The sequence below is a fragment of the Canis lupus genome, chromosome 12 (genome assembly GCF_011100685.1).
Source record: "Canis lupus familiaris isolate Mischka breed German Shepherd chromosome 12, alternate assembly UU_Cfam_GSD_1.0, whole genome shotgun sequence".
Taxonomy (NCBI): domain Eukaryota; kingdom Metazoa; phylum Chordata; class Mammalia; order Carnivora; family Canidae; genus Canis; species Canis lupus.
Genome location: NC_049233.1, coordinates 33,529,701 through 33,545,590, shown reverse-complemented (window position 1 = coordinate 33,545,590; position 15,890 = coordinate 33,529,701). Strand labels below are relative to the sequence as shown.

The 15,890-nt window shown below is 36.4% G+C and overlaps 1 protein-coding gene across 1 annotated transcript in view; it reads right to left on the bottom strand.

Moving 5' to 3' along the window:
- Positions 1-773: 773 nt before the first annotated feature.
- Positions 774-15,890, bottom strand: part of SMAP1 (small ArfGAP 1) — a 177,426-nt gene continuing 162,309 nt past the window's right edge. The window contains exons 8-11 of the mRNA NM_001097558.1: positions 9,707-9,834; positions 4,125-4,296; positions 2,981-3,300; positions 774-908 (exon numbers count right to left, since the gene is read on the bottom strand). Of these exons, the coding sequence (NP_001091027.1) occupies positions 774-908; positions 2,981-3,300; positions 4,125-4,296; positions 9,707-9,834 (755 nt within the window). The remainder of the gene's footprint in view (positions 909-2,980; positions 3,301-4,124; positions 4,297-9,706; positions 9,835-15,890) is intronic.

Below are 15,890 nucleotides of genomic sequence, written 5' to 3'. Positions count from 1 at the left end.
CTAGGCACCATAAAATGTAAACACAATTACTGTCATAAACCTGGATATACCTTCAAGGATTGAAAGTGGCTTTGTTTAGTTACCCTGTTTGCATTATAGTGCAGAGAAAGGTCTTCATGTTATCAGCACTATGTACATAAGAAGAGATCCAAATTATGAGAGGCAGAATTTGAGGTTTTTTAAACATTCGTTAAACTAAGTTTTGTAGTAACATCCAGGTTTATCTTCCTTTCACTAACCACGTTCCCTGTTAAGCACATCATAACAACAGCACAGTGAAGTGAATGATGAAATAAAAGAACTTTGATACACTAGAAAACAGTGCTCAGTGATACATTTACATTCTATTTATATGATTAAACATTTGATCATACAGTACCTTCCTACAGGATTACTGGCTAATTTGGGGGTGGGGTTTATACTGTTAGAGGTATTACTAACATGATAACTACTTCCCTTATATGCAGACATTAGAGCTATAATTTTATTGAGACTAAAACTGATTATGCAAGTTGACTGAGCAGCTTCTCAAATAATGTGGTTTATGAAATAATGGGAAATGAGCAAAGCTGCCCTTGACATAAAATGGTTTCTCAACCTGCTTTTCACACCAAATTTAATCAGTACAGACCAACACGGTCAATCAGGTAATTCTTAATATGAACAAATGGGGAAAAAGAAAAAATATATGTACATGAAGAAACAGGGGAACTAGATGCGTTTTAGCAAGGAATGTCAGGTGGTAGTTCTGGATGAAACTTGCACTGCAGTTTTCATTTCCACAGTTGTGTGCTGAGAGTCTGACCCGATGAGCTTCCAGACCATCCTGCTGTTGTGTTGGGGGGCTGGCCAAAACCCACTGTTGGGTTCGTACTACTGATACTCATGCCAGCCATTTGCTGATTCATCTGTGAAACATAAAAAGCTTATTTAAGAGGCTTACTTCACTTTTAATTCTTGTTTTGTTAGCCACAGTTAGACATTTTTAAGTTACCCTATTGTATTAGAAGCTGCCTTTATTTGATATTAATTTAGTCAGATAATGACATTTAATAGCAATTTTAAGTACTTTTCAACATGTGAAAATTAGTCAAATCACGGGGGGTAAAAAGTAGACTACCAAACAATTATTTCCCTAGAGAAAGCAAGTAGCTACTTCATTTCACTTTTTGTTCATTTCCTTCCACTTTTTTTTTGTTAGCATTGTCCATAAAGTGATCTCAATTATATTCTATTCATTTTCAAGACTCCATTTCTTGTCCCCCAAAGATTAAACACAACTGAAAGAAAGTTCCAAAACAATCTTTGAATCTGAGTCCACTATTCTTCAATTCTACTAGGATGTTGTGCTTTAACTGTAAGGACTGAGGAAATTTTAGAAAGCTATTCTTCTGTCTTTATTAAAATCTTAAATGGTTCTATATACCTATTAATATTTTTAAAAAGGTCTTAAAGCATACCTTTTCTTTTGCTCAGTTAACCACTACACATCTAAAATTAATTTTCATGGTATAACATTACATGTATTTTTATTCCAAACTGGAATCATGTATGTATAGGAGCATCCTAACCCTTTCCCTGTGGTACTTCTCAGAATCATATGGCAAGATTTATCACGAAGTACAGAGCGTATTCAAAATCAATGCTCAGGGTTGGAATGTATTCTTAATAAAGTTCATTTGTTATTTTGCAGACACTGATGTTTACAGCATTGCTGATGAGGCATTAGTGTCCTGCTCTTCTTACCTACTAATGGATGTTATAACCACCTTGCAGTGAGCAGGTGCTGGAAAATGCCTGGAAATAAGGGCCAACGTTAACTCCTTATGGATGTGTCTAGCCCCTTAACCTTATCTGAGTGTGCTTCAGCATTTTGGCTACACAAAAGTGGTTTCTGACATTTGGTACTTGAGGTTCCCTAGTATCGAGAGCAATGTCCTACAGATAATTCCTTTCTTTTTTATTTTTTTAATTTGCACCGTAAGATCAAGAGTTGGATGCTTAACCAACTGAGCCACCCAGGTGCCAAAAATAATTCCTTTAAATAAATAATGACGATAGAGGAGCCTGGTTGGCTCAGTCAGTAGAGCATGTGACTCGATTTCAGGGTTATGAGTTTGAACTCCATGTTGGGTGTGGAGATTATAGTGAAAGTAAAAGCATTCATGGGTAGACAGTGATTTTGGTAATGTTAATAATTACTATAGACTATTCTTTCAATGCTTTCAAGGTAAAACAGCTGACCAGAACAGAAACCAAGAATCCTCCAAATGCTAGAGGAAGATCAAATAAGAACTGTAAAGGGAAGGAGTTGTTGGAGCATGAACCTAAATCTAAGGTCAGAATGGAGCACTAAAATAGAAATTGATTTGAAAGAAGTTATACTAAAATGTTGGCTTAAACTATGAGGGGATGTCTGAGACAAATATGGACTTGTCCCTAAGTATAAAGGAAATCCAACTTTATAAAGGATTTTAAACAAAAATAGTTCTTATAAAGCCATGGAGAATAGCCTAGATCCCTCATAAAATAGTGCTCTGAGAATAGGAGGCTGGATATGTTTCTAATTTGTCAAGTTACCACATAGACTCCCCCAAAATTATTAGTGAAGGTAGGCTGGTCTAAGTGGACTATATAAATACCCCACCAGAGAAATGGGTTAAAAGCCTGGTGCTAATTTCACCAAGTGGCAAGTTTTTCAAGATGCCCAGGATAATTTCTAGCTATTACAAGATATTTACCAGTGTTATAATCTGAATGAAAAAATGCTTATTTCTTTACAGAATAATCTCAATATATGGTCAGTGACAGCTCATTTGTCTATCTGATGAAACTTCATAATACCTATACACAGTTCTCACCTTATACATTATCCCTACTCAAATTTTTCTGCCAGTTTGTTAGACTTAAATAAAACCATTTAGAAAATAAATCCACTTTCTTTGATTTTGGATAAGTTGGAAAGTTAATGACCCCTTACCTGTGAGAGGTTCCACTGGGGCTGTTGAGCTTGCGGCAGGCCAAACTTACTCTGGGGTGCACCCATCTGTCCCACCATTCCTCCTTGGGGGCCAACCACATTTGGAGGAAGTGGCATCACACCAGTTTGTGCATTTCCCATAAACCCATTGGGCATGGGCATGCCCACCATCATGCTTGCACTTTGTCCCATCACATTTCCTAGAAGACCAGGAGCTGCAGGTGCAGGTGCAGGCACAGGCACGCCCATTGATGGAAAACCTTGAAATGCAGTCGGTGCTTGTGAGGTAAATGGTATATTTGTGGGTCCCATAAACACACCTGTATTTTAAGAACCATGAAAAGAAAATGAGGAGAACAGGACTATTGTATATAGCTGCACTCACCTCCATAATCACAGAAAAAGGATCACCATCTTTCTGAACTACCTACAGTAAAAATTTTATTTCCAGTCTGCTCCTACTGCTCAGACCAATTCACATACCAATACCCTCAGAGCTGGTTACTTCCGGAATGCAGTTACAAACCTGAGCAAATTTAATTAGAATAAATAAATTTTATGCAATAATTATATAAAATATCCAAACTACGCAGCAGGATTATGTGCTGTTTGTGCTGACATGCACTACTGGTCTTCCACTACCAAACACGTGAGATGATGATGTCTGCCTTTAATAGAAGCAGCTGGGATGCCCTATAGTTTCAGCTCACTATTTTAGAGGAAATGGGTTCAATAGATCATGTAAACAATCTTACTGTGCAGTATTTCATTATAAAACCTCAAAGTTTAGTAAGTCATGTGATAATTCAGACTGATTGTTTACTTACAGAGAATATACCATACTGTACACAAAGTTGTAAACTTCATGCAAATCAAAATAATTCTTTAAAAAAATCCATGTCCTATAAGCCTGTGAAACAATATTAAGTGATATGTGAAGAGCTTGTTAATCCTAAGTGAATAAAGTTTTGTGACTCCTGTATATGCTTCTTAATTCTAATGCTTCATTTCAATTTTGTAGTTGCATAAATTGTAACAACAGCACTCATTATGTAGAAAAATAGGAAGAAGTGATATAACACAAAGGGTATACTTTTAGTAATGTCATTACAATTCACTGACAGCAGATCTCAAAATGAATTACCAGGAGTACTCTGCTGCTGAATGGTTCCTGTACCATACAAAGATAAGATGGAGTCTTTGGAGAGTTGTTTCTTTGCCACCTCTTCTGACTTTGTAGCTTGCTCAGTGAACAGATCCAGATCCCCAGATATTACTGTAGACAGAGTGGCAGCTGCAGGTATAGAGGGTGTCCCCTGAGACAAATATCAAAACAAGAGGTCAGATTCTGCATACCAGAATAGTTCATCTGTTGCTTAAAATCTAAATGAAATTAGAATTTAAGCAATTGTAGAAGGCGATATGATGACATTACAGAGGATCATTCACAAGCCCACACAAAAACAACATCCTGGATGAAGGTATACTGTTTCCTGTTTTGAACTTGTTAATGTAAGAGAGGCAGATTGAAGTTCTTTCATAATAAATGTGTTTATTTGCTAAACTGATGCTGAGTTTTTGCTCATCACATCCTGACCATAGCGGGTTCGACAACAGGATGTGATGGCTTTGTAAGGACCACCATTCCTGAGAGATGCTGGGGCATCCCCTTTGGCAACTACTACTACAAGGAACTGCTTTCTCTTGGAATAAAGAACGTTGCTACAATGACAGCAGGTTCCAAGAGGGTCCTGCAAAGGCTGATTTTTGTCTACTTTGAAAAAAGGAAAAGGTCTTTTCAAAAGCTGCCTCAAGCTATTTGTATAAACCTAATCTATATCAGTTTTAATGACAGCTTTAGAATCTTTCTAATCTATCCAGAAATGAACCACAGTAAAACTTCAACCACCTGTACTCTCAACCATATCTTCATTCCACTTTTGGACAAGGGGCAAATGAACACAAATACAAATAAACATGTAGATACTATTTTAATACAAAACAAAAATTTTCACTTTATATGTGCACATGGATTAAAGTGAGGTTATTAGCTATGACTGTATAATCTCTGTAGTCATTAGTCAATCACAGTTTACATGAAATTGTTTTAGATATGAAGGGTTTCAAAGAATTCTAAGAACAGTAGAAATTGGGTAAGAGTCTTAAACTATAGAATAAGGTGAGAGTAATAGTTACAAGTTAAAGATCTTCTCAAACTATAGAATAAGGTGAGAGTAGTAGTTACAAGTTAAAGATCATGCACATGATTTGCCTTAATTTAAAAAATCGAATAGTCTGGCTAAAAAAAACAAAAAACAAAACAACAACAACAAAAAAACTAGCAATATAAACTACCATCCAAGCACTGTATTCACAAATTTAAGCAAATCAATGTCGAATCTACTATGACAAATTAAGCAAGAATTCTGAGATAGAAAGGCCACTTAATTTTGCAAAAGATCTGAAATGTGTAAGATATCAGACATAACTGAATACCAAATATAACAATATGCTTGATTAAAGTATTGTCCGAACTACCAATGATGCAGCAGAAGCTCACAGAAGCTATAAGAGTAAGAGCTCTGGAGCCAGCCTATTAGAACTAAACTCTGGTTCCACTGCTTACTGAAGAAAACAATGTACCCTTGGAGACTGTCACTTAATCTCCATTGTCTCTCTTCTCTAAACTTTGGAATAGTAAGATTTCCTATCTTACACTATCTTACACAGTTGCTTGATGACCACAATAAGTACTCTGTAGCAGGGTTAAGCACACAGTATTTATTGTTAATGTTGTCAGGTAATGAAGCAACCATCTCACTAATCTTTTCATCATGTTTCTGTTCAATCTAAGAACCTGCTCAAAATCCTAAGGTCTATTCCCTGTGAAAGAGATGTAACTACAAGAAAATCCAAATGGCTGTATTACAGTAGTTCCCCTATTCCCACCCCTTCCAAGATACAGTCGAAGGGCCCGTGGATGCCTGAAACCACAGATAGTATCAAAATCTATATATGTTTTTTTCCTATACATCCTATACATCATACCTCTGATAGTTTATGAATTAAACACAGAGATTAACTACAAAAAGAACAATTACAATATATTAAAAGTTATGTGAATGTAGTCTCTCTCAAAATACACTGTACTCACCCTTCTTGTGATGATGTGAGATGATTAAATGCCTACATGATGAGATGAAGTGAGATGAATGACAAGTGAGACACTGTGACGAGTGTTAAGCTACTACTAGTCACCCGGCGATACATCAGAAGGAAGATGATCTGCTTCCGAACTGTGGGCAAGTGAAACCTTGGAAAATAAAACCACGGTCTCATCCTAGAGCAGCCTAATATTCACATGCTCTACACATGTATATCTTTCTTTTGAGGAGCGCAGATGAAATGGAACATCTACTTCAACATGGTCATAGTCTAAAAGCAGCCAAACCAAACAGCATGATGAGTAAGCCCTCCTATGTCTTTCTCTCTCTCTCTCTTTTTTTTTTTTTTTTGGTGCTCCATTTGATAGCAGTACAACTCCAGAATAAAAGAGCAACTTTTGCCTGTCAATTTACACTTTGGGAGGCTGCAGAATCACTGACCAAAGGTTCTGTAGCAGTTGGGATCCTAGGGCTGATCCAAGGACAGGGCACAGTGCTTGTGCAGGTCTAGATACTGTTGGTCTATGTATATTATAGACAGAAGGAAAGGGATGGTTTCTACAAGTCACTTTTGAGGACTCTGGAATGCTTCCCTCTGAACCCCCAATACACATGCACATTCTGGTTAGCTAAATATACCCCAACTGCCTTTGGAAGACCACAGACATAAGGGTAAATCTCATCTTCACGAGAGTGGGGATTTTTTTTTTTTTTAACATTTATTTATTTGAGAGAGAAACAGAACACAAGCACGAGGAGGGGGAGAGAGAGAGAGGAACAACTAGACTTCCTGCTCAGTGGGGAGCCTGTCATGGGGCTGGATCCCATGACCCTGAGATCATGACCTGAGCCCAAGTCAGACACTTAACAAGCTGAACCACCCAGGTGCCCCTGAGTGAGAAATCTTTTAACTGAACTTCAATTATGAATAAAATCAGCACTGAAAGAATTATAGTGTTCAGAGTAATTCCTATTTCTGTCCAATCAATTTTACTTAATAGAAACCCATCAAAATTATTAAGTTACATAGCTGGAGTGTATGTGTACTTTAACCTGCCTTTCTCCTCCCCCCATTTTAAAAGACATTGTTTTAAAAAAGATGTCTGGGTTGTAATTTTTACATGTAGTTCAAATGAAAGAGAATTCTGTTCCCCACATATTTTATAGGGCTCAATACAACTGGCACAGTTTTGGTCCAAAAACAATGCTCTAAAGAAAGAATTACATGTGATTTTACAATAAGTCCTGTTACTCTTAGTTATTGATGCAGAATGCACAAAGCATGAAGGTCAGACCAACCTCTCGTAAAGGCAGAAGCTATATCCCATATTGCTTGTCATGTGCTACTTAAGAGTTAAATGAAGTCTGCATTGTTCTACTTGCTTTGATACTGAACAGAACACATGAAGTAGTACACTGAAGCCTCAGATGTGGGGTCTAAGTCTCCAAGTAGTTACAAAGCACTCTCATAATCCAGTGGAATCGAAAGAAGTCTAACAGATAAAACAGCCTCACAAGAATGCTAGACCAAAAGAAACTGCTTTTCATGCTCAAATCATCAAATAATCTAAATGCCTTTCTGAAGCCACAACTTTAGCATTAGACAGTTTTTATTATCACATGCATACCCATGCCTGTATAAATTCACAAGGTGCTTAATGTTAATTGAAACAAATAGTAGTAACAGTCCCTCTTTGTAGGTGTTGGGGGAGGGGAGAAGGAGCAAAGCCATAAAATAAAGCTGTCTTTTCTGAAAATAAAACATTAATGCTGTAGGCAATTTTCATAAAGATAATTTAAACTAATTCCTAACAAATTTATTTGCTCAATTCTATTGGTAATTATACAATGACTATCCATAATAGCAAAAAATATGTGTAATAAAAGTATAAGCAATTAATCTTCTTAGTTAAGACATAGGTTCTTATTAAAACTTTCTACCCAAACACTATTCATTTGGCTCAGTTTTTCTAGAGAAAAGGACAATATTTCACCTCAAAAATTATGCTATAGTGATACAACTATTCATTTATAAAGTATAAGTTTAAGATAAAATCTTAAAGCTGTACACTTAAGAGTAACCTCTATCCTAATAGTTCAATATAAAACTATATAAAAATATATTAACCTTAAACACAAATAGTTCATGAAGTCACTTGTACATGGAAAAAAAAAGCTGAATTAATAGGAAGCAAAATGGTGGTTAACAGGGTTCGAGGGTAGAGGAAATACAGAGAGACTGGTACAAATTCAGTTATAAAATTAATAAGGAAAAAAAAAATAAAATTAATAAGGTCCTTAGACCCTGAGGATAGTTGATTATACCGTGTTGTATAACTGAAATTTGTGAGGAAAGAACTAAAGTGTTCTCATAAAAAAAAAAAAAAAAAAGAAAGTGAATATGTGAGGTGATGGATGTGTTAATTTGATGGTAGGAATCAAATATACACTTTAAATATTTACCATTTTGTCAATTATACCTCAGTAAAGCTGAAAAAATATTTAAAGTATTAAATAATTTAAAATTTTAAAAAAGTGAAGGCAAAAAATTCCATATAATGCTAAGAATACAATTCAAAATTTCTTTACCATCATATGCAAAAAAAAAAAAAAAAAATCCTGATTGTTACTGTTGTCCTAAATAATTTTTTTTTTAAGATTTATTTGACAGAGAGAGAGAGCGCGTGTGCCTATGAACATAAGGAGGGGATATGGCTAGCAGAGGGGGAAAAGAAGCAGGCTCCCTGCCTGTGGAGCAGGGAGCCCAATGTGGAGCTCAATCCCAAGATCCGTGGATCATGACCTGAGCCGAAGGCAGATGCTTAACCAACTGAGCCATCCAGGAGCCCTGTTCTAAATTTTTTTTTGAAATCATTTTAACAAGTAAAAACACTGTGTGCCCATTATACTTCAATTAAAAAAAAAGGTTTTAAGACTAACTTAAAACAACTTATCTTCATAAAAAAGAATATACTATTTTACTGAATTTGCTGGAATTTCTTATTCTTGTGTGTGTGTTTTTTTTGTTTGTTTGTTTGTTTGTGTTTTTTTTTTTTTTTTTTTTTTTTGTAGCCAGAACTAAACACTACCTTGGGAATGGCTCAACAGAACATAAAAAAAGAACTACTGGCTTGCGATCAATATTTAAACACCCATGGCTTTAAAACCTCTGAAGTGACCTTGTTAATTTCAGGCAAGGTTGAAATAGTCTGAGTCTTCCCACTGGTTCACTCTAAACACCACTGTTTGCCTAAAAGCCAAGAGTCAGCAAACTTTAAACAGTGAATATTTAGCCTTGTGGGTCAGTGTCTGTTGCAACTCAACTTGCTTCTGTAGTGTGAAAGCAGCCACAGATAATATGTAAACAAATGGAATGCTGTGTTTCAATAAAAACTTTATTTGCAAAAATGAGCTGCAGGCTTAATTTGCCAATCTCTGGCCTAAAGAACAAAGTTTTCAAGTAAGAGACTGCTCAGAGACAATTCTTTCAAAATTGAAATTTCGATACTTTTCATAAAGGAAATAAGCAGTGACCATGTAAAACCATTTTCTTACTACATACCTGAGCTGGGGGTATGACTGTTGCAGGTAAGGGATTAGATATCATTGGTCCAAAGATGTCTAGATCATCATTCAGGGATGGCACTGTGGTTGTGTTCCCATTGGTCACTGGTGCTTCAGCAGGGCCATCTGAAAAGAATACAGATTCTCATCCTAAAGTAGATTCTCTTCAATTACTTGGAACATGGCATTGTTTAAAAAATTAATATATGGTTTAAAAAAACAGTTCAAAGGTGACAAAATATATGTTCCCCTCTACCCCAGGCTCTCTCCTCTTTCCCAAATAAACTATTTCCAGTTGTTTATTCTCCCAAAAATATTCTTTACTCACTCAGTTTCTAGATATGTCCAAACCCTGCTTTAACAAATGGTATTACATTATTCACATTATTCTGCATCCTGATGCTTCCTTATGTGCCAGGCACTGTTCTGAGTACATGCATTAACTAATTTAATCCCCATAATAGTATGAGACAGACACTACTTTTCAGATAACTGGCTAAACTGGTGTTTAATATCATGTTCTTACAAATAATGTCTCTCTATAAATGCACATGTGCATGTGTGTATTTTGGACATATGTTTACCTATGTTGAAAATAAATTTTGATGATTTAAAATGTCTGAAATGTTTAATTTTCAAGTTACAATAAGAGAAAAAAAACTGCTTAGAAAGAAAACATATACTATATAAACTGATTCTATAGGAGACATCCGTAAAACTTTTAAATAAATCCTTTTTTACTCAAGCATGGCCACCTTCAGTGATGGTAGTACCAAGCCACTGAATTGTTTGGAAAAGGAACTCTGATAGAGCAACAACATCCTGTATCAGCTTCCTATTTATCCTACCATTCAAAAAATTTTATATCTCCTTTTTACATTAGTGCAGGTTATAAGATGTAAGAGATGGGAGTCTGAGTGGGTTGGAGTAGAGTTTATGAGCATAGTCCAGGGAATGGGACACCTCACACAGTTTATGGTGGCCACAACCAAGTAACAGTTCAGAATACCCCAACTCTAATCTCTTAGGACTTATATCCTAATTGAGCTTCTATTTTAACAATTTACAATATCATTTGATCTCACTTTGATATACTACACACTCCTCAAAGGCAAATCAGTCTTCTTTCAAAATTTCTTCAACATTGAGTGGATGTTTTATACAAAGCAGGCTTCAAATATTTGGCAAATTTAATGGAAGGTCTATCACACCGTGGGTATTTTTGCCATAACCCACAGAAACTCAAAGGTTTCTTCTCTTTTTTTGAAATATAACTATAGAAACTGGTATATTTTATTTCCCCATTTAAGCTTCAGTGAATCACAGATAATTATTAATTTCAATGAATAAATGAGTCACAATTAACTATTTTTTACTACGTAATTTATAAAAGACTATGTAAAGCCCACAAAAGATTAATTTGAAAGAGATCAACTGCAACTATTTTTAATAATTTTCAGTGAGACCACATTATCAGAACCACCAAAAAAATGTGTATGTGTATATGTATGTTCTATTTCTATTAAACACTATGGACAATTTAAAGGTGAAGCAATAAAACAATGCACAGATTATTACTAATTTATAATATACAGAATTTTAAGTTGAGACACAACTATGACACAAAAGAATTCAAATATGACTCATGAAAGAATTTTTTTCATTTATAACCACATATAGCAACATTTGTTTTGAAGTCAGACCTCCCGAAAAAACCACTTCATGTTTTCCAGTCCATTCTGCATTCCGTTTACATCACGTGTAATACAACATGTAAATATGAACCAGAAATAAAATATTTTAAAAGGACAAGATATTCTAGATTAAAAACAATTAAAGGAACATCTTTGTGATATCTACAACAGCTCAGTAAAGAAACTCAAATCACAAGGACATGTGAACCAGTGTAAGTACCCATCAGCTGCAGAGTTGGAGACAGGGAAACAACCTTGTCAAACAGACATGTTTAATGTTATCATATGAACAAGGAAGCATTTTATTAGCAGAAAATATAGCTATTTTATATATGCAGTATATTCACAAACAAAAGCATGCGTCCTCTAAAACAAACTTTGAATAAGAGGAACAAAGGTAAAAAAGCAAAAACCTGACAAGTTGAGTATAAACTTATGTATTTCTGGTTTTTCAGTTAACTTTTTTTTGCTTCTTCAAGTAATAGCAAATATTAACAATTAGGACAAAATTACGAAAAAATACCTTACATATTAGAAAATACTATTCTTTTACTTTTTGGTGAATAGAGAAAGTATCATTAGTTGATTTTTATCACAGGCCATGTCAATCTAGTTTATAGAACACCAGTGAGCCCAGGTACACTGCAAGATAACATGACTTCATGCTCTATTGCTGTACTGTAAATAGCTTCATTTTCTCATCCGATTACAAATATATATACATTTAAAATCTAACCTTTTGAAATCTCAGAAAACCATTCCACACAAACTCCACCTACCATAGTGGAGCTGCCATGAAAGTCAACTCATAATACAAGTCCAAGGAACTTTGGAATCTTTTAGAATGAGACAGACAAAGCATATCTTTTAGGAACAGTGATCTTTATGGTAAAGTTGCCACTGTTTCCAAGTGATTAAGGAAGATACCATTTTAACCCCAAAAACCCAAGATGAAGAAATTTCTCCTAGGTCTGACCAAGGTTTCCTTTCCAGCTCGTGACAGACACAGGGACTCTGCTTTCACATCTACAACGCATCTGTCTTTTCTCTCTACCCTGGTTTTCTCTTCCTACAATACCCTAATATGATGGATTTTACCCCCATCAATTTTTCTTATTACTACAAAAGCTAAGCATTCACCGAATTGTTGAAAAATAAATCCTTAACCTAAACAAAAACTTTTCAGCCTTGCATAATCAGTAAATACAAGTTCCCAATGGGTTTTAATGTTTGTGAATTTGACTTACTAGCCTGCCTTTAGCATTCTTTTTTTTTTTCTTTAGTATTCTTTAAAAAGGATAGTTTCATTTTGAGGGTTATGTTTTTGATTTTCAGTATTTAAAAAGGACAGTCTAAAGACTATTTGTCATTATCATCATTATAAACATATTTCCTGGACATTTTTTAAAGAATGTTTACATGTTATCACTTTTGTCTCTGTGAAAGACAGGAAAGGCATCTCCTTCTATTATCTCCAGTTACAGAAACCAGGGCACCAATAGACTGAAAGGTGGGGATCCCTGGGTGGCTCAGCGGTTAAGCACTTGCCTTTGGCCCAGGGTGTGATCCTGGAGTCCCAGGATCGAGTCCCACATCGGACTCCTGCATGGGGCCTGCTTCTCCTTCTGCCTGTGTCTCCACCTCTCCCTCTCTCTCTCTCTAATGAATAAAATCTTAAAAAAACAAAACAAAACAAAAAACAAAACCCAAGTCACTTCCCTAGTTAAGCAGCAAAATCTGCACTAGAATGGAGTCCCTCTGATCCCTAGGCTAGGGAGTGCTCTTTAAACCACATTTCATCAGTCATGTAATTAAAACTGTACCTAATTATAAAGATGTCACTTAAAATTCTGAAATTTAAAAACCAACTTTTAAATAGTTTATAATTATTTGTATTAAGAGAAGCAGTGACACAAAAGATTCAAAAACCATTTAGCACCACATGCACGGTTCCTCTTCATTTCCCCACTCCACTGTCCTACCAAGCCTAGTATCTTCTCAGTTTATAGGGAAGGATACAGATGGATAGGGTCATCAATGAGCAAACTGGGCTGAGGGGAAGCAAATGTGGGGTACAGTGAGCCCTGGGTCAAGAGAGTATTTACATATCACAGTGAGTTCAATGAATCCTTTTGATCAAGGGTCCACTAACAGCACAGTCTTTGCTGACTGAATAAAAGCTCAGAGGCCACAAAAGCAACAGAGAAGTGGATGTCTGTGCAAACTAATCAGAATTCACCACAGACAGGCAGCTCAGAATGACTGTTGTGTTCCTTCCTCAGCTACAGAATGGTGGTGGGAGCAGCCAGCAGCAGGAGGAGGGGAGCAGCCTCCTTTAATCAGTATGCAGAAACAGTAGTTGGTGGACAATAAAAATAATGGGAGATCCAGAGTACAAGAAAAGCCTAAGGCAAATGGAAGAAATTTAGCTGGGGACAACATCATAAAGAACGATAATGAAGCACAAAGGACCCCTTGAAAAGGCAATGAGCAAACTGAAGAAATTAGGACAATGCAGTAAAAAGAAGAAGGAATTTCAATCTTAAAAGGCAAGAGATCAAGCCTACAGTTAGCTGCTTGTGGGTAACTATTTTCTTTCAATGTTACCTTAAGGTTTCAAACCAGTGTTTTATCTGAAAACTCTGTAGACGACTGTTTTAAATTACAAACATACCACAAATTTACAAGAAAATGTTAAAATGTTTTGTGCTTTTAAGAAAAAAAAAGTTGTTAAAATCAGTGCTACACCTCACATGAACATAAAGTGTGCCCAGCATGCATTTACTGGCCTACTTTGTATCTAAAGAAGGTAACATTTCAAATATGACAAAGTCATGAAGGCCAGTCTCTGTCATCTAGAAATCCTCAATATGGTGAATAAGACTGCTGATTCTATTGACTATGGCTATACCAGAACTCATCTGACACCAATAATCCAAAAGAATAAAGGTAAAAACAAAAAATAAAAAAAAAAAAAACAAGTAAGACAATATTTAGTGTCTTTTTGTTTTGGTTCATTCCAAGTGCCTTTGAATGATAATTTATAAGCTAAAGGAAAAAATAATATAATACTTTGCATTTTCATGACACATTTTCAACACTTAATATTTTTATTTAAATTCTACTGCCAGGTACTTTCAGCAATGCTTTATATAAAGTATTTCAGTTTAATCATATCACCTCAAGACAATTTTGCACATTAAGTCTAGGATTTCAACAGAAGTCTGGTGATGCACCTAGAAAACTCAACTGCCATAACCAGTTTGAGAAGCTTCTTCTGGAGTACCCAAGCAGAAACAGGTACCTCTTCCCCAACTAGGATTAAAACAGTTTATGTGGCAGTTGCCCTACATCCCTAATAAAACCACCTGAAGGGTGAGGCTGGCTTTACTAATATCCCACCCAGGCACGGTACCTGGCTCAAGCTCCCTTCTGAGGCATTTGATGACTCCCAATTCCTAAGACCCAGCACCACTTCCAATAGAGACCCATCACTCACATCTAGTTAGCCAGGGCCTACTGACTTTTCCACCCCAAATCCAGGGGCTGCAAAGTGGAGGCCTTTCCAAGTACCTCAATATTTTCATTTTTAGGGTTTTAAAAAAAGATCTTATTTATGTATTTATTTGAGAGAAAGACAGTAGAGGAAGGAGCAGAGGGAGAGGGACAAGCAGACTCTGCACCGCACACAGGGCCAGATGTGGGGCTCGATCCCATGACCCAAGATCCAGACCTGAGCTGAAATCAAGAGTTGGTTGTTTAACTAATGAAGCCACCTAGAAACTCGTCATTTTAGTTTTTAATGGCATCTCAATATACTCAGATTGACAGGCAGCCCCAATATGACATAGGCCTCATTACTGCAACATGTTATAGCTCAGAGTCATTGCCCATGCCCCCCTGTTGTCTCATCAAGAAGAGAAAGTGGAGCTGCTTCCTTAATTTGTTTTTTTTTTTAATTTTTTTTTTAATTTTTTTATTTATGATAGTCACACAGAGAGAGAGAGAGAGGCAGAGACATAGGCAGAGGGAGAAGCAGGCTCCATTCCCCGGGAGCCCGACATGGGATTCGATCCTGGGTCTCCAGGATCGCGCCCTGGGCCAAAGGCAGGCACTAAACCACTGCGCCACCCAGGGTTCCCTGCTTCCTTAATTTGATGACTGACACTAAACCCTATCCTGGGGCTCTCCAGTTCACCAATGACAATGAGATTAGAATTATCTCTCCAAAGCAGAAATATGTCCTCCAGAGTCACTCTGTCCACAGGCCAGTGCATCCCTGCTGCCACAGCACCACACATGACTAGTCACACACAGGCAAGTCTCCTCCGCCAACCGCCTTGTGAGCCAGAAGCACATCTTACTCTCCTCACCTACAGATCTGTTCCAAATGTATCATAGCACCTGACAGATAGTACTCCAAAGCTGAATGCTCAATAAGATGCAGATGAGTTCTAAAGATGACCCCCAGGGACGCCTAGGTAGCTC